The 20,012-nt window shown below is 47.5% G+C and overlaps 1 protein-coding gene across 2 annotated transcripts in view; it reads right to left on the minus strand.

Moving 5' to 3' along the window:
* Positions 1-20,012, minus strand: part of ANXA6 (annexin A6) — a 247,982-nt gene that overhangs the window by 109,961 nt on the left and 118,009 nt on the right. For both annotated transcript variants that reach the window (XM_063928684.1, XM_063928683.1), the window contains exons 8-11: positions 6,267-6,323; positions 2,808-2,901; positions 1,932-2,027; positions 1,158-1,216 (exon numbers count right to left, since the gene is read on the minus strand). In XM_063928684.1, coding sequence (XP_063784754.1) covers positions 1,158-1,216; positions 1,932-2,027; positions 2,808-2,901; positions 6,267-6,323 — 306 coding nt within the window. The remainder of the gene's footprint in view (positions 1-1,157; positions 1,217-1,931; positions 2,028-2,807; positions 2,902-6,266; positions 6,324-20,012) is intronic.

Raw genomic sequence — 20,012 nt, forward strand, 5'->3', positions numbered from 1 at the left:
GATAAAATTAAATGGCAAAATCCTTACAAGTTCATCAGAACCATCCATTCATTGTTCATTCTACACAATGTACCAGGTAAGGCAGACATGTTGGGCACATTACACTAACCACAATGTGAGAGTAACAAGATTAACCAACAGTGAGCCAACTGGATACCCACTGTGTAAACAATTTCACAGCTGCCCATCCTACCCTTGAAAGTACCAGGAGAGGCAACCATTTAGGGTGCACTTCATAGATTACAATGGGCAGGGTGGCCAGTCCATATAAATGCATGGGTGTGGTATGCAAGGTCGACAGTAACTAGGTCGACCACTATTGGTTGACAATAACTATGTCGACAGAGTCTCTAGGTCGATAGGTAAAAAGGTCGACATGAGTTTATGTTTTTTTGGTGTCGTTTTCTCCGTATAGTGACCGGGAACCCCAATTAGTACACCGTGTCCGCTCGCCATGCTTCGAGCAAGGTTACTATTCCCAATCGTAGTCCGCGTGGATAGTGAAGTATGAAAAAGGTCAAAAAAAGAAAAAATGTGAAAAACTCATGTCGACCTAGAGACCCTGTCGACCAATAGTGGTCGACCTAGTTACCGGATCCCAAGTGCAACAAGCAGAGAGAGAGAGAGAGAGAGAGAGAGAGAGAGAGAGAGAGAGAGAGAGAGAGAGAGAGAGAGAGAGAGAAAGAGACAGAGAAAGAGCAGTTGAGGTTGGGAGACAATAGGGGGCAGTATCAGCAAAGGGAAAGCAAAAGTATAACCGACTTTAAGCAGAAATAAAAGATAGTTCTGAATTAGTATGCTGCAAATGGGGAGTGCAGCCACATTAAGGTTTGCAGAGGTAAAGTCCAAAATTAGAACAGTGGGGGCAAATAAAAGGGGGTAGGGGAGGGAAAAGTGGATTAAAAGGAGGTTATGAATCAAAATAAATAATGTCGAGAATACTAAACTCTGACTGTAACCCAGGTTGCATGTGGTTATATTACGCCCTAATGTCACACAACATTTTCTGCCATGCAATGCTCTAAATTCCTCCTGCTGACGGACATTGCAGTTAGGAAATCGGACCAAAGGGTTAGTAGGGTGTTGGTGATGCTTCTCCACTCACTACACTGTCCTCATATAAGTTGGCACAGATTATAGTATGTTATTGCACTTACTTTCATTGATTTGTACAGTCTGGAAGCAAAGTAGTCCTTGATGCTGCGAATGCATTTCACTGGAAAGAAGGAGAGACATCATTGCTATTGTGGTAACCACAGGTAAGTTCCATAATGTCACATGTCCTCATTTTTTAAACAAATAAGGAACGAGGTGCAGATTTTTTTTTAAATGTTACTTAAAAACTTTGATGTATTTTATTCTCGTTTATTTTATTAACAGAGGCATTTCTTTTTTTTAAACAATTATCGTACACACACATTGTTATTTTCATTGCAATCTTAATACACGTTTCTATTTTTATCATGTGTTTTCAGCACAGTTACACATTATAATTATTGCTCTTGTTCTATATGCAGTTCTTAATTTGGGTGGGTTTGGATTTCTAAAGAACTGAACCGCACATCTCTAGCAGGACATAACTCTCAGTATCTGTTCATAGCCTGTATGTTTGGACACTGCACACTACCACTTCTCTTGTTCCATATGCTGGTTGTAAATCTCAGTGACAGTATGTGTCCTATGCGGTATGTATGGACACTGCACACTACCACTTCTCTTTTTCTCTATGCTGGGTGTACAGTAATTCTCACAGCAAGATCCTAAAAATGAAACATCTCTTATGCTACTGAATGTGGCTTAAATGACAATCATTGGGGTTGTTGGTGTGCCAATAACTGTATTAAGCCTGTCTGCAGCCTCTCTCCATAAATGTTGCCCATTCATTATATTTTGTTGTATTTCCAAGGATGGGAAAGTTAGCGGGAACTTACCTACAGACAGCATCAGCTTCTCAAAGTCCCCTGAGAGCTCCCCCTTTATACTCTCCTCCAGTTTCTTCCCGGCAATTTTCTCATACTCGTCGAAGACTGCAAGACACCAGGATCTTCCAGTTATAATTAGCCAATCACTGCGAATACGTAACATTCCAAGCCACTGTATGAGCATTTTCTGGATGTGGCGTGCTAACCATATTACTGTATATTTATACACTGTAGGTAGGTGTTCAGTATGTAATCCCAATGGACGGTATGTCGTAGGTAAGAATACCAACAACGGCATCCCGGCCATCAAAATCCCCACAGACCCATAGTTAAGACACTATTCCTCCCCTGCCCTCTACCGTAACCCTAAACCTCCTTTGTAGGTACCTAACCCTAACCTTCCCCGCTGCCTAAACCTAACCCTTGCCGCTTTGTGCCTAACCCTAACCTCCCATTCAAAGTGCCTAAACCTACCCCTCCCTCCCTGGTACCTAACCCTAACCTTCCTGTCCCTACACCGTAAGCCTAAACCCCCTTCTCCTGCCTAAATCTAACGTTGCCCCCCCACGTGTGGCAGGACGCAATTGCGTCCCACTGAGAGGACGATCGGGATTCCGGCATCTGTATTTCGACCGCAAGGCTCCCGTCCATCGGTATTGTGACTGCTTCCCGTCAGTAGCGTTATTATTTATTAAATACCCAGAATGAATGACACATTAATATGCATATATATGAATGGCTAAAATGAAAGGACTTCCCAAGAAGAATCGCATATTGGTGATCTTAAAGCTTGGACCAAACTGTTATTTAGAGAATGTTCAGCCATTGGAGACATCAACCAACAAATCTCCCGGTACCAACATTTTTTAAATAATAATCACTTACCTAGCTGAAGGTGTGACATGCTCCGGCTTCCCAAAACATAGATAAACTGAGCCTCATCTGTGCCCCATTTTTGTTCACCAGCTTCATATAAATCCTGAACACAATGGAATACATGGATTATCCATGACACTCAAGCATGGAAAGTGGTTACATTTACACCAGACCACCTTCAGATGCCGCGGGCAATTAGAAAAGGCCAATCAAACAAAATTATAAGCTTTAAAGCAAGGGTGGGGAACGTCCGGCCCGCGGGCCGGATCAAGCCCGCACAGCCTCTTCATCCGGCCCGGCGGCCAGTGCTGCAGCCGCTGCTATGTGAGGGGAGGAGAGCGAAGCGTAGCGCCTCTCCTGCCCCTCAATGTGCTCAGTGATGTCCGGACTCCGGTCTTTGGTCTCCGGCGGTGGCTGCAGCAGGGTGAAGCTCATTGGTTTGTTAGCCAATCAGAGCTCGCGGACCTGCAGCCCTGGCTCCTGATTGGCTGCCGGTCCGCGAGCTCTGATTGGCTAACGAACCGGAGCCTCATTTGAGTTACCTGCCACCAGAGACCGGACTTCACTGAGCTTTGAGGGGCATGAGAGGCGCTGCGCTCTCCTCCCCTCACATAGCAGCAACAACAGCGGTGAGCAGTGGGGCGGGGGGGCAATGTATATCTGGCACAGTGGGGCAATGTATATATGGCACAGTGGGGCAATGTATATATGGCACAGTGGGGCAATGTGTATATGGCACAGTGGGGCAATGTGTATCTGGCACAGTGGGGCAATGTGTATCTGGCACAGTGGGGCATTGTGTATCTGGCACAGTGGGGCATTGTGTATCTGGCACAGTGGGGCATTGTGTATCTGGCACTGTGGCGGCATATGTGTATCTGGCAGTGCACTACTGGGGGCATATGTGTATCAGGCACTGCACTATTGGGGGCACCCATTTTTTGGTGCGCACGCCTTTGGCGCACGCACACAATAGCGCTAAGGTGCATATATACTGGGGGCATAACTACTGGGGCATAACTACTGGGGGCAGGCTAATTTTTAAGTTGATAATTTTTGTGTGGCCCCCGAAGGATTTTATAAATATCCAAATGGCCCTTGGTAGAAAAAAGGTTCCCCACCCCTGCTTTAAAGAAACGTAACATAATGCTGAATCCTGAACAGTGATCTAGCTCAGGCCCGTGACTCCACAGATTTATACAGCAGATACTGAATGTGCAGAAATGTTACGTGGTCAGCAAAGAAACATAGGGAACCACTTTTTCACACCTCCAAAAAAGTACCTAAAATAGACACTCAGTGGACACTATTAAAACTCACTGCGTATTAGAAATGGTGCTCCAGCCAATCAGCACCTGTCAGCTGTTTGAAAAGTGACCGTTGGAAGCAGATTGGTTGGCTCACCATTTATCATACGCACTGAGCTTTAAATAGTTAAAACTCGTTGATAAATGGACCCTTTTGTTGTTAGGTACACCTGCTCGATAAGCCAATCACGTGGCATCCACTCCATGAATAAGGGCATGCAGGCATTGTCAATCCACTAGTACCTCTGGATATGGTGGAATGGATCTGCATGATACCATCAGGTCCTAACCTCTAAAGATTTTTTCCAGTAGGAAGAATTCTGGCTGTTGTAGTACTAGAAAGGTGTTCGCAGGAAAGTGGCCACTGAGTGCAGGTTTAGAAGCAATATGACAGATACGTCTGCAAACCTACTTTGTCCCTTCAGAAATACATCACTGGGTAAATACAATACTATTTGATATTAAATTCATACTTGCCTTCTTTGGTTTCGTCCTCTCTGGGAAAAGGCCAGAGAGGAGATGCAGGTGGACGTCGACAGGTATAGTTGCATCATTAAGCCCCACCCCCTCACGGGGAAACGGATGCAATTGGCACAAATTTGCATAGGGGCAGGGCGAAAATGACATATTTACTTAGAAACTTGTCCCTAGAACCAACCCCTCCTTAAGGACCCCAGAATTTTTTGCATCACCCACCCCATTCTGCCCACTTCACTAGGAAGTGGGCGGGATGCGGGAGGTCTGTCCTCTCTTACGGTGCTTCGGGGGAATAGCCCAAAAATTGGGTATCTCCTGCAGGATCCGGGAGAGTAGGTATGATTAAATTGTGTTATAGGTCTACATTGCTACAGAGCTCGTGAAATTTCTAGAGAAAAATTTTTGAAAATGGAGACGATCCCTGGAAATTAGGGTAAGTGAGCAGCTACTACGATTAAACAGAACAGGGTGGTCCAATCTACATGGTGCTGCAAATGGGTCATTCTATGAAATATAGGACACATGAAAATTAAATTTCACATAACTGCTAACATTTTAGTACTTTTATGCTGTAAAAGGTCATAGTGCAGTGTGCGATAATTGAAAACAGATATATTGATCACGTATTGATTTCCAGAGGGTGTAAACATTGAACATATATGGAAGTTGTTGAAGTGGATGCAAAAACAGCTAATTTCCACATATTTTTTAAACGTATTTTATATGGCCAACATCACCAGATGAAATATTTTATACATCTTCCCAGTTAATCAGGAATCCAGAAGATACAGTAAACAGGCCTACAATGACTAATTCACGTGGATTCTACAGGTGCGAGTAATCTGTTTCAGGGCCCTTTGACTGGAGACAGAAAAGTAACGCGAGTCACATGTTAAAATTGATTTAAGTATAGTTTGGTTAGCAATCAGTTTTTGGTTTGTGTGTCAATCATAAGTTTAGGGTCTTATAAGTGTCTAGTATAAAAAGGCATATTATAAAAATAATTAGGAGAGCATAAATATACAAGTCCCCCCCGTTCCTATGTCCATTCTGTTGAAACGTGAGTCACGCATATAAACAATAAAATGTAGCTACTAAGAGTGTACACTGTTTTATGCTTCTAAGCATTAATTATGACAACCTGTCCCATATTTTAATGTCATATGTATAAAATGTTAAATGTCAGCTTCATTTTTGTGTTTTGTGCATGTAAACTTCTAAATATGAACATGAAAAGTAACGCGAGTCACATATGATGTGCCTATATCTGAATCTGCTCAACGGCAATGAACATATTTTTCAACAGTTCCGAAGTATGTATGTTAAAAGGGGTGTGACCTGCTAGACTGAGGGTGTGGACTTTCCTGAAAGAGGCGTGGTTTGGGCTAAGTGGAGCTGTGGTCCTTCATATCGCAGGATATTTTTAAAATATAAGACCACACCCACCACTGCTGTAGAGGTCAATGCTTTTAAACCAATTTGAAATTTGTAATCACTGTAAATGTCACCAATATAAATATATTATAAAAGTAATCTATTTACTAATGCTCAACATAAGACATTAGTTAGTGAACTATATTGACCTCTATTATTACTTCTGCAATAAAAATGACTGAGCCTGCTCTGAATCTGGCAGTAAGTATAATTAGATACATGATGCTTGTTTAATGAGCCTAGACATTACCCTGGCATCCTGTTCCACCAGCTCATCGCTCACTACGTCATCTTCTTCCCGTGTGCCCTGCAACAAGAGGAAGTGCTGAGGTTTATAATATACAAACACAGGAAAGTAATGGTAGAATACGCATATAAATAAATATTAACAACATAGAGGTCAAAGAAGGTAAAATAAAACATTTATAAGATAGTGCAGGGCCGTAACTAGGTGTGTGCGGAGGGGGCACTGCACATAGTGCTGAAGGGTAGGGGACGCAGTTGGCGGCACTTGTCAATGATCTGTTTTAATTACTTTCACTTGCAGCTTCCTGCTTTTTGAAGTCCAGCATCTCCTGATCAGGGGCGTTTCTACAGAGGAGGGGGCCCGTGTGCACCTCCGGGTGGGCCCCCTCTTCTGTACGGCGCTGTAGACTCCGGCATTGTGCCAGAGTCTACTGTGCATGTCTCCGGAAACATGGCGCCCACCATGATCCGGAGACCAATTTGGCTACCGCGCATGCGCCGCGGCCATTTTGGCAGCGATTTCTGCCATGATCGCAGCTCCCAGCACTGGACTCCGGAAAGGTAAGTATTAAAATGGGTGCAATGGGTGCGGTGTGGCCCCCCCCTGGACCCTGGGGCCCGTGTGCACCGCACCCATTACACCCATTATAGAAACGCCAATGTCTCCTGACCTCCCATCTCCTACCCTGACCCCTTCCGTTGCGAATACCTATACAACATTCATGAACTGAACTTGAGATTTCCTTATTATTCAGTCACTCTACCCTTTATTAAATTTCAAGATGCTGACATACCTGGGATTCTAACCCATTGTCTGTGGCATTGCAGTCAGACCATCTTTTCATTTAACTATCTGACCTTGCATAGAAAGCTAGAGAATTCTTAGCTAGAGAATTCTAACTGTTTAAAGCTTACCTTGTACTTTGTGAAAAAAGTATTGCGACTGAGCAGATCTATGTAGTGTGCGGCTGCATGTGATTGGATGTGTGGCTGCACACACTACATAGATCTGTTCCATTGCAATGCTGATTATTATTTTTACAAATTAGAAGTAGCTGTGCCAATTCTCTCTCTGGCACAGGGCACCAAAGTCTAGTTACTGCACTGAGATAGTGCCCAGTAAAGATGCAATCACTAAAGTCTTATATGACACGAAACACGTGCGTTTTATTCCCCAGTTACCTCCCACAGTCACTGTCTGTCAATCACTCTGTGTCCTACTCTACACTACAACAAGGTGTCATTGTGCAGATTGTTCTTTTTAATGTAGTCTGGAAAAAATTCCCTCTATATTCAATCAGCTGCTCAAAGTTAACTTGAAATGCCTAACTGTGGACACAGTGCCAGATATTTGTTGTGTTTGTTAGTCAAACTCCAATAACAATTGGAGATAGGAAGATCAATGAACATTTAACAAGAATAATTTTTTTTTTTTTTTTTTTTTTAAAGATGTGTCTACAACGTTCGTCAAAGTACACATTCTCTTAAAAAGAGGCAGAGGAAAGGTTCTGAGCCGATGTTTCACAGTGGTGGCTCATGCTACTAGGATGCACGTTTATTACATTATGGGGCTAATTCAGGTTGGATCGCACACTGCGATCCAACCGGAATTGTTACAATCGCCCGCTGGCGCATGCGCAGAGCCTGTCCTACGCAATCACTTTCTGCAGGGGGGGGGGGGGAAGCAGAAAATGCGATAGCCTTTACCTGTCAATCAGGCAGGGGCGGTCGCGGGGGGGAGGGCAACGCTCCGTTTCCAGGGAGGAGATGGAGCGTTGCGGGGGTGGTGGACTTTGACTTTGGAAGCTGCAGATGTCTCAGGAGACTCTGAAAGTACTCTTGTCCTATATTCCGGTCCCACAGTACTCCCTCAGATAGGGGCAACATTCACAACAGGATCATGTCGTTATTATGAATGTCAATATGACTGATGCTCTATAATATATATAAGGAACCCAAACAACAAGCCAAAACAGGTTTATCAAATATCTCCGCAACTCAATCAATGGGCTGGATGTACGAAGGTCATAATGCAGGAACACCAAAAACTGCAGTTTTTGGAGTTTTGACTGCGTTCTACAGATGTACAAAGCGCTTGTACCCAATACGCAATGCCATCTACAGAGCCTATGGGCTTATTTTCACATCTTCTCTGACCAAGATCAAATTGGATTTGTCCCAAGGCCCCGCCAGCAGCTCGCGCGTCAATCAGTCCATGTGCAGAAGGACTCCCATGAAATAAACCCAGGAGGTTCTATCATCGCAAAGGACAGCTCTTATCGGCAGAGATGTCCTTTGCGATTTTAATTGCATTTCTGCATGCATACCGGCATTATTTATCCTGCAAGACAGCCCCCCTACTGCTAGGCGTTCTTTAAAGCCAGAAAATAAGATTTTACTCACCGGTAAATCTATTTCTCGTAGTCCGTAGTGGATGCTGGGGACTCCGTAAGGACCATGGGGAATAGACGGGCTCCGCAGGAGACATGGGCACTTTAAGAAAGATTTAGTACTACTGGTGTGCACTGGCTCCTCCCTCTATGCCCCTCCTCCAGACCTCAGTTAAGGAAACTGTGCCCGGAAGAGCTGACATTATAAGGAAAGGATTTTGGAATCCAGGGTAAGACTCATACCAGCCACACCAATCACACTGTATAACTTGTGATAAACTTACCCAGTCAACAGTATGAACAACAACAGAGCATCAACAATGGATGCCAACATAACATAACCCTTTATTAAGCAATAACTATATACACGTATTGCAGAAAGTCGGCACTTGGGACGGGCGCCCAGCATCCACTACGGACTACGAGAAAATAAGATTTTACTTACCGATAAATCTATTTCTCGGAGTCCGTAGTGGATGCTGGGGTTCCTGAAAGGACCATGGGGAATAGCGGCTCCGCAGGAGACAGGGCACAAAAAGTAAAGCTTTTCCAGATCAGGTGGTGTGCACTGGCTCCTCCCCCTATGACCCTCCTCCAGACTCCAGTTAGGTACTGTGCCCGGACGAGCGTACACAATAAGGGAGGATTTTGAATCCCGGGTAAGACTCATACCAGCCACACCAATCACACCGTACAACTTGTGATCTAAACCCAGTTAACAGTATGATAACAGCGGAGCCTCTGAAAGATGGCTTCCTTCAACAATAACCCGAATTAGTTAACAATAACTATGTACAATTATTGCAGATAATCCGCACTTGGGATGGGCGCCCAGCATCCACTACGGACTCCGAGAAATAGATTTATCGGTAAGTAAAATCTTATTTTCTCTATCGTCCTAGTGGATGCTGGGGTTCCTGAAAGGACCATGGGGATTATACCAAAGCTCCCAAACGGGCGGGAGAGTGCGGATGACTCTGCAGCACCGAATGAGAGAACTCCAGGTCCTCCTTAGCCAGAGTATCAAATTTGTAAAATTTTACAAACGTGTTCTCCCCTGACCACGTAGCTGCTCGGCAAAGTTGTAATGCCGAGACCCCTCGGGCAGCCGCCCAAGATGAGCCCACCTTCCTTGTGGAGTGGGCCTTTACAGATTTAGGCTGTGGCAGGCCTGCCACAGAATGTGCAAGTTGGATTGTGCTACAGATCCAACGAGCAATCGTCTGCTTAGACGCAGGAGCACCCATCTTGTTGGGTGCATACAATATAAACAACGAGTCCGATTTTCTGACTCCAGCTGTCCTTGCAATATATATTTTTAATGCTCTGACAACGTCCAGTAACTTGGAGTCCTCCAAGTCACTTGTAGCCGCAGGCACTACAATAGGCTGGTTCAGATGAAATGCTGACACCACCTTAGGGAGAAAATGCGGACGAGTCCGCAGTTCTGCCCTGTCCGAATGGAAAATCAGATATGGGCTTTTGTAAGATAAAGCTGCCAGTTCTGACACTCTCCTGGCCGAAGCCAGGGCTAGAAGCATGGTCACTTTCCATGTGAGATATTTCAAATCCACCTTCTTTAGTGGTTCAAACCAATGAGATTTTAGAAAGTCCAAAACCACATTGAGATCCCACGGTGCCACTGGAGGCACCACAGGAGGCTGTATATGTAGCACTCCCTTAACAAAGGTCTGGACTTCAGGGACTGAAGCCAATTCTTTTTGAAAGAAAATCGACAGGGCCGAAATTTGAACCTTAATAGATCCCAATTTGAGACCCATAGACAATCCTGATTGCAGGAAATGTAGGAATCGACCCAGTTGAAATTCCTCCGTCGGAGCACTCCGATCTTCGCACCACGCAACATATTTTCGCCAAATTCGGTGATAATGTTGCACGGTTACTTCCTTCCTTGCTTTAATCAAAGTAGGAATGACTTCTTCCGGCATGCCTTTTTCCTTTAGGATCCGGCGTTCAACCGCCATGCCGTCAAACGCAGCCGCGGTAAGTCTTGAAACAGACAGGGACCCTGCTGAAGCAAGTCCCTCCTTAGAGGTAGAGGCCACGGATCTTCCGTGATCATCTCTTGAAGTTCCGGGTACCAAGTCCTTCTTGGCCAATCCGGAACCACTAGTATCGTCCTTACGCCTCTTTGCCGTATAATTCTCAATACTTTTGGTATGAGAGGCAGAGGAGGAAACACATACACCGACTGGTACACCCAAGGCGTTACCAGCGCGTCCACAGCTATTGCCTGCGGATCTCTTTACCTGGCGCAATACCTGTCCAGTTTTTTGTTGAGGCGAGACGCCATCATGTCCACCATTGGTCTTTCCCAACGGGTTACCAGCAAGTGGAAGACTTCTGGATGAAGTCCCCACTCTCCCGGGTGAAGATCGTGTCTGCTGAGGAAGTCTGCTTCCCAGTTGTCCACTCCCGGGATGAACACTGCTGACAGTGCTATCACATGATTCTCTGCCCAGCGAAGAATCCTTGCAGCTTCTGCCATTGCACTCCTGCTTCTTGTGCCGCCCTGTCTGTTCACATGGGCGACTGCCGTGATGTTGTCCGACTGGATCAACACCGGTTTTCCCTGAAGCAGAGGTTCTGCCTGGCTTAGAGCATTGTATATTGCTCTTAGTTCCAGAATGTTTATGTGAAGAGACGTTTCCAGGCTCGTCCATACTCCCTGGAAGTTTCTTCCTTGTGTGACTGCTCCCCAGCCTCTCAGGCTGGCGTCCGTGGTCACCAGGATCCAATCCTGTATGCCGAATCTGCGGCCCTCCAATAGATGAGCACTCTGCAACCACCACAGAAGAGACACCCTTGTCCTTGGAGACAGGGTTATCCGCAGGTGCATCTGAAGATGCGACCCTGACCATTTGTCCAACAGATCCCTTTGGAAAATTCTTGCGTGGAATCTGCCGAATGGAATTGCTTCGTAAGAAGCCACCATTTTTCCCAGGACTCTTGTGCATTGATGTACAGACACCTTTCCTGGTTTTAGGAGGTTCCTGACAAGCTCGGATAACTCCTTGGCTTTTTCCTCCGGGAGAAAAACCTTTTTCTGAACCGTGTCCAGAATCATCCCTAGGAACAGCAGACGAGTTGTCGGCATTAACTGGGATTTTGGAATATTCAGAATCCACCCGTGCTGTTTTAGCACTTCTTGCGACAGTGCTAATCCCATCTCTAGCTGTTCTCTGGACCTTGCCCTTATTAGGAGATCGTCCAAGTATGGGATAATTAATATGCCTTTTCTTCGAAGAAGAATCATCATCTCGGCCATTACCTTTGTAAAGACCCGAGGTGCCGTGGACAATCCGAACGGCAGCGTCTGAAACTGATAGTGACAGTTTTGTACAACGAACCTGAGGTACCCCTGGTGTGAGGGGTAAATTGGAACGTGGAGATACGCATCCTTGATGTCCAAGGATACCATAAAGTCCCCCTCTTCCAGGTTCGCTATCACTGCTCTGAGTGACTCCATCTTGAACTTGAACTTCTTTATGTACAGGTTCAAGGACTTCAGATTTAGAATAGGCCTTACCGAGCCATCCGGCTTCGGTACCACAAAAAGAGTGGAATAATACCCCTTCCCTTGTTGTAGAAGAGGTACCTTGACTATCACCTGCTGAGAGTACAGCTTGTGAATGGCTTCCAAAACCGTCTCCCTTTCGGAGGGGGACGTTGGTAAAGCAGACTTCAGGAAACGGCGAGGTGGATCTGTCTCTAATTCCAACCTGTACCCCTGAGATATTATCTGCAGGATCCAGGGATCTACCTGCGAGTGAGCCCACTGCGCGCTGTAATTTTTGAGACGACCACCCACCGTCCCCGAGTCCGCTTGAGAAGCCCCAGCGTCATGCTGAGGCTTTTGTAGAAGCCGGGGAAGGCTTCTGTTCCTGGGAAGGAGCTGCCTGTTGCTGTCTCTTCCCTCGACCTCTGCCTCGTGGCAGATATGAATAGCCCTTTGCGCTCTTATTTTTAAAGGAACGAAAGGGCTGCGGTTGAAAAGTCGGTGCCTTTTTCTGTTGGGGAGTGACTTGAGGTAGAAAGGTGGATTTCCCGGCTGTAGCCGTGGCCACCAAATCTGATAGACCGACTCCAAATAACTCCTCCCCTTTATACGGCAAAACTTCCATATGTCGTTTTGAATCCGCATCGCCTGTCCACTGTCGCGTCCATAAAGCTCTTCTGGCCGAAATGGACATAGCACTTACCCGTGATGCCAGTGTGCAGATATCCCTCTGTGCATCACGCATATAAAGAAATGCATCCTTTATTTGTTCTAACGACAGTAAAATATTGTCCCTGTCCAGGGTATCAATATTTTCAATCAGGGACTCTGACCAAACTACCCCAGCACTGCACATCCAGGCAGTCGCTATAGCTGGTCGTAGTATAACACCTGCATGTGTGTATATACTTTTTTGGATATTTTCCATCCTCCTATCTGATGGATCTTTAAGTGCGGCCGTCTCAGGAGAGGGTAACGCCACTTGTTTAGATAAGCGTGTTAGCGCCTTGTCCACCCTAGGAGGTGTTTCCCAGCGCTCCCTAACCTCTGGCGGGAAAGGGTATAATGCCAATAATTTCTTTGAAATTATCAGCTTTTTATCAGGGGCAACCCACGCTTCATTACACACGTCATTTAATTCTTCTGATTCAGGAAAAACTATAGGTAGTTTTTTCACACCCCACATAATACCCTGTTTAGTGGTACCTGTAGTATCAGCTAAATGTAACGCCTCCTTCATTGCCAAAATCATATAACGTGTGGCCCTACTGGAAAATACGGTTGATTCGTCACCGTCACCACTGGAGTCAGTGCCCGTGTCTGGGTCTGTGTCGACCGACTGAGGCAAAGGGCGCTTCACAGCCCCCGACGGTGTTTGAGTCGCCTGGACAGGCACTAATTGATTGTCCGGCCGTCTCATGTCGTCAAACGACTGCTTTAGCGTGTTGACACTATCCCGTAGTTCCATAAATAAAGGCATCCATTCTGGTGTCGACTCCCTAGGGGGTGACATCCTCATATTTGGCAATTGCTCCGCCTCCACACCAATATCGTCCTCATACATGTCGACACACACGTACCGACACACAGCAGACACACAGGGAATGCTCCTAACGAAGACAGGACCCACTAGCCCTTTGGGGAGACAGAGGGAGAGTTTGCCAGCACACACCAAAAGCGCTATATATAACAGGGATAGCCTTATAATAAGTGCTCCCTTATAGCTGCTTTATATATATCAAAATATCGCCATAAATTTGCCCCCCCTCTCTGTTTTACCCTGTTTCTGTAGTGCAGTGCAGGGGAGAGACCTGGGAGCCGTCCTGACCAGCGGAGCTGTGAGAGGAAATGGCGCCGTGTGCTGAGGAGATAGGCCCCGCCCCTTTTCCGGCGGGCTCGTCTCCCGCTATTTAGTGAATCCAGGCAGGGGTTAAATATCTCCATATAGCCTCTGGGGGCTATATGTGAGGTATTTTTAGCCTTTATATAGGTTACATTTGCCTCCCAGGGCGCCCCCCCCCAGCGCCCTGCACCCTCAGTGACTGCGTGTGAAGTGTGCTGAGAGGAAAATGGCGCACAGCTGCAGTGCTGTGCGCTACCTTTAGAAGACTGCAGGAGTCTTCAGCCGCCGATTCTGGACCTCTTCTGACTTCAGCATCTGCAAGGGGGCCGGCGGCGCGGCTCCGGTGACCATCCAGGCTGTACCTGTGATCGTCCCTCTGGAGCTGATGTCCAGTAGCCAAGAAGCCAATCCATCCTGCACGCAGGTGAGTTCACTTCTTCTCCCCTCAGTCCCTCGTTGCAGTGATCCTGTTGCCAGCAGGACTCACTGTAAAATAAAAAACCTAAGCTAAACTTTTTCTAAGCAGCTCTTTAGGAGAGCCACCTAGATTGCACCCTTCTCGGCCGGGCACAAAAATCTAACTGGAGTCTGGAGGAGGGTCATAGGGGGAGGAGCCAGTGCACACCACCTGATCTGGAAAAGCTTTACTTTTTGTGCCCTGTCTCCTGCGGAGCCGCTATTCCCCATGGTCCTTTCAGGAACCCCAGCATCCACTAGGACGATAGAGAAATAGATTTACCGGTGAGTAAAATCTTATTTTATCTAACGTCCTAGTGGATGCTGGGGACTCTGTAAGGACCATGGGGATTATACCAAAGCTCCCAAACGGGCGGGAGAGTGCGGATGACTCTGCAGCACCGAATGGGCAAACACAAGGTCCTCCTCAGCCAGGGTATCAAACTTGTAGAACTTAGCAAATGTGTTTGAACTCGACCAAGTAGCTGCTCGGCAAAGCTGTAATGCCGAGAACCCTCGGGCAGCCGCCCAAGAAGAGCCCACCTTCCTTGTGGAATGGGCTTTCACAGATTTTGGATGCGGCAATCCAGCCGCAGAATGAGCCTGCTGAATCGTGTTACAGATCCAGCGAGCAATGGTTTGCTTTGAAGCAGGAGCACCCAGCTTGTTGGGGGCATACAGGATAAACAGCGAGTCAGTTTTCCCGACTCCAGCCGTCCTGGCTACATAGATCTTCAAAGCCCTGACTACATCAAGCAACTTGGAATCCTCCAAGTCACGAGTAGCCGCAGGCACCACAATAGGTTGGTTCAAATGAAAAGATGACACCACCTTCGGCAGAAATTGCGGACGGGTCCGTAATTCTGCCTTGTCCATATGGAAAACCAGATATGGGCTTTTGCATGACAAAGCCGCCAATTCTGACACACGCCTAGCCGAAGCTAAGGCCAATAGCATGACCACTTTCCACGTGAGATACTTCAGCTCCACGGTCCTAAGTGGCTCAAACCAGTGGGATTTCAGGAAACCCAACACCACGTTGAGATCCCAAGGTGCCACTGGTGGCACAAAAGGGGGCTGAATATGCAGCACTCCCTTAACGAACGTCTGAACGTCAGGAAGAGAAGCCAGTTCCTTTTGAAAGAAAATGGATAGGGCCGAAATCTGGACCTTTATGGACCCCAACTTCAAGCCCATAGTCACTCCAGACTGTAGGAAGTGTAGGAACCGGCCCAGCTGGAAGTCCTCTGTAGGGGCCTTCCTGGCCTCACACCAGGCAACATATTTTCGCCATATACGGTGATAGTGTTTTGCCGTCACGTCCTTCCTAGCCTTTATCAGCGTAGGAATAACTTCCTCCGGAATGCCTTTTTCCGCTAGGATCCTGCGTTCAACCGCCATGCCGTCAAACGCAGCCGCGGTAAGTCTTGGAACAGACAGGGCCCCTGTTGCAACAGGTCCTGTCTGAGAGGCAGAGGCCACGGGTCCTCTGTGAGCATTTCTTGCAGTTCCGGGTACCAAGTCCTTCTTGGCCAATCCGGAACAATGAGTATTGTTCTCATTCCTCTTCTTCTTACGATTCTCAGTACCTTGGGTATGAGAGGAAGAGGAGGAAACACATAGACCGACTGGAACACCCACGGTGTTACCAGTGGGTCCACAGCTATCGCCTGAGGGTCTCTTGACCTGGCGCAATACCTTTGTAGTTTTTTGTTGAGACGAGACGCCATGTCTACCTGTGGCAGTTCCCATCGATTTGTAATCTGAGTGAAGACTTCGTGATGAAGTCCCCACTCTCCCGGGTGGAGGTCGTGTCTGCTGAGGAAGTCTGCTTCCCAGTTGTCCACTCCCGGAATGAACACTGCTTACAGTGCTTGCACGTGATTCTCCGCCCACCGAAGAATCCTGGTGGCTTCCGCCATCGCCACTCTGCTTCTTGTGCCGCCCTGGCGGTTTACATGAGCCACTGCGGTGATGTTGTCTGACTGAATCAGCACCGGTTGGTTTCGAAGCAGAGGCTCCGCTTGACTCAGGGCGTTGTATATGGCCCTTAGTTCCAGGATATTTATGTGCAGACAAGCCTCCTGACTTGACCACAACCCTTGGAAGTTTCTTCCCTGAGTGACTGCCCCCCATCCTCGGAGGCTTGCATCCGTGGTCACCAGGACCCAGTCCTGTATGCCGAACCTGCGGTCCTCGAGAAGGTGAGCACTCTGCAGCCACCACAGAAGAGACACCCTGGCCCTGGGGGTCAGGGTGATCAGCCGATGCATCTGAAGATGCGATCCGAACCACTTGTCCAACAGATCCCATTGAAAGATCCTCGCATGGAACCTGCCAAAGGGAATGGCTTTGTATGATGCCACCATCTTTCCCAGGACTCGTGTGCAGCGATGCATCGACACCTGTTTTGGTTTCAAGAGGTCTCTGACTAGAGTCACGAGCTCTTGAGACTTCTCTGCCGGGAGAAACACCTTCTTCTGGTCCGTGTCCAGAATCATGCCCAGAAAGGGCAGACGCGTTGTAGGAATCAGCTGCAACTTTGGGATATTCAGAATCCAGCCGTGCTGTTGCAACACTGCCTGAGCGTGTGCTACGCTGATCAGCAACTGCTCTCTGGACCTCGCCTTTATGAGGAGATCGTCCAAGTATGGGATAATTGTGACTTCTTGCTATCGAAGGAGCACCATCATTTCCACCATAACCTTGATAAATATTCTCGATGCCGTGGAGAGCCCAAACGGCAACGTCTGGAATTGGTAATGACAGTCCTGTACCACAAATCTGAGGTACTCCTGATGAGGTGGATAAATGGGGACATGCAAGTAAGCATCCTTGATGTCCAGAGACACCATAAAATCCTCCTCTTCCAGGCTTGCAATGACCGCTCTGAGTGATTCCATTTTGAACTTGAATCTTTTCAGATAAATGTTCAGGGACTTTAAATTCAATATGGGTCTGACCGAACCGTCCGGTTTCGGTACCACAAACATTGTGGAATAGTATCCCCTTCCCTGTTGAAGAAGGGGAGCCTTTACCACCACCTGCTGGAGATATAGCTTGTGAATTGCCGCTAACACTACTTCCCTCTCTATGGGGGAAGCTGACACGGCCGATTTGAGGTAACGGTGAGGGGGCATCACTTCGAATTCCAGCTTGTATCCCTGAGACACAATCTGTATAGCCCAGGGATCCACCTGTGAGCGAACCCACTGGTGGCTGAAATTTCGGAGACGCGCCCCCACCACTCCTGGCTCCACCTGTGGAGCCCCAGCGTCATGCGGTGGATTTAGTGGAAGCCGGGGAGGACTTCTGTTCCTGGGAACTAGCTGTATGGTGCAGCTTTTTTCCTCTACCCCTGCCTCTGGCAAGAAAGGACGCACCTCTGACCTTCTTGCTTCTTTGTGAGCGAAAGGACTGCATTTGGTAATACGGTGCTTTCTTAGGTTGTGAAGGAATATATGGCAAAAAGTTTGACTTCCCAGCCGTAGCCGTGGAAACTAGGTCCGAGAGACCGTCCCCAAACAATTCCTCACCCTTGTAAGGTAACACCTCCATGTGCTTCTTGAAGTCTGCATCACCTGTCCACTGCCAAGTCCACAGGACCCTTCTGGCAGAAATTGACATTGCATTAATTCTAGATCCCAGTAGGCAAATGTCCCTCTGGGCATCCCTCATATATAGGACAGTGTCTTTTATATGCCACAGGGTCAGCAAAATGGTATCCTTGTCTAAGGTATCCATTTCCTCAGACAGATTATCTGTCCATGCTGCTACAGCACTACACATCCAAGCTGACGCAATTGCCGGCCTCAGTAGAGTACCTGAATGTGTATAACAGATTTCAGGATACTTTCCTGCTTTCTATCTGCAGGATCCTTTAGGGCGGCCGTATCCTGTGACGGCAGGGCCACCTTCTTAGATAAGCGTGTGAGAGCTTTATCTACCCTAGGGGAGGACTCCCAGCGCATCCTGTCCGTTGGCGGGAAGGGGTACGCCATAAGTAACCTTTTGGAAATCAGCACTTTCTTATCAGGGGAATCCCACGCTCTTTCACATAATTCATTTAACTCATGTGAAGGGGGAAAAGTCACCTCTTGCTTTTTCTCCTCATACATATAAACCCTCTTGTCAGGGACAGGGTTTACCTCTGAAATGTGCAAAACATCCTTCATTGCTATAATCGTGTAGCGGATGGCTTTAGCCATTTTAGGCTGCAAGTTTGCATCATCGACACTGGAGTCAGAATCCGTGTCGATATCTGTGTGAACAATTTTGGATAGTGGGCGCTTTTGAGACCCTGAGGGCCTCTGCGCTGTAGGATCAGGCATGGGTTGAGACCCTGACTGTCCCAAGGTATCAGCTTTATCCAACCTTTTATGTAAGGAGTTTACATTATCATTTAACACCTTCCACATATCCATCAAATCAGGTGTCGGCACCGTCGGTGGCGACACGTCATTCATCTGCACTTGCTCTGCCTCCACATAGCCCTCTTCGTCAAACAGGTCGACACACGCGTACCGACACACCACACACACAGGGGATGCTCTAAATGAGGACAGGACACCCACAAGGCCTTTTGGAGAGACAGAGAGAGTATGCCAGCACACACCCCAGAGCTATATGACCCAGGAATCACACAGTAACTTAGTGTTTACCCAGTAGCTGCTGTATATATGATTAATGCACTAAATTTATGTGCCCCCCCTCTCTTTTTACCCTCTTTCTACCGTGAATCTGCAGGGGAGAGCCTGGGGAGCTTCCTCTCAGCGGAGCTGTGGAGAGAAAATGGCGCTGGTGAGTGCTGAGGAAGAAGGCCCCGCCCCCTCAGCGGCGGGCTTCTGTCCCGCGTTTTCGTGTAAAAATAATGGCGGGGGCTCATGCATATAACAGTGTCCAACTGTATATATACTGCTTTTGCCAGGAGGTACTTAATTGCTGCCCAGGGCGCCCCCCCCCTGCGCCCTGCACCCTACAGTGACCGGAGTGTGTGGGTTAGTGTGGGCGCAATGGCGCACAGCTGCAGTGCTGTGCGCTACCTCATATGAAGACAGGAGTCTTCTGCCGCCGATTTTGACGTCTTCTTGCTTCAACCTGCCGGCTTCTGACTTCTGGCTCTGCGAGGGGGACGGCGGCGCGGCTCCGGGAACGGACGACAAGGTCAGGATCCCTCTGAAGCTAATGGTGTCCAGTAGCCTAAGAAGCGCAACCTAGCCGCAGTTAGTAGGTTTGCTTCTCTCCCCTCAGTCCCACGTAGCAGAGAGTCTGTTGCCAGCAGAAGCTCTCTGAAAATAAAAAAAACCTAACTAAAATACTTTCTTATTAGCAAGCTCAGGAGAGCTCACTAAAAGCACCCAACTCTGGCCGGGCACAGATTCTAACTGAGGTCTGGAGGAGGGGCATAGAGGGAGGAGCCAGTGCACACCAGTAGTACTAAATCTTTCTTAGAGTGCCCAGTCTCCTGCAGAGCCCGTCTATTCCCCATGGTCCTTACGGAGTCCCCAGCATCCACTAGGACGTTAGAGAAATTAATACTAC

The sequence above is a fragment of the Pseudophryne corroboree genome, chromosome 6 (assembly GCF_028390025.1).
Source record: "Pseudophryne corroboree isolate aPseCor3 chromosome 6, aPseCor3.hap2, whole genome shotgun sequence".
Taxonomy (NCBI): domain Eukaryota; kingdom Metazoa; phylum Chordata; class Amphibia; order Anura; family Myobatrachidae; genus Pseudophryne; species Pseudophryne corroboree.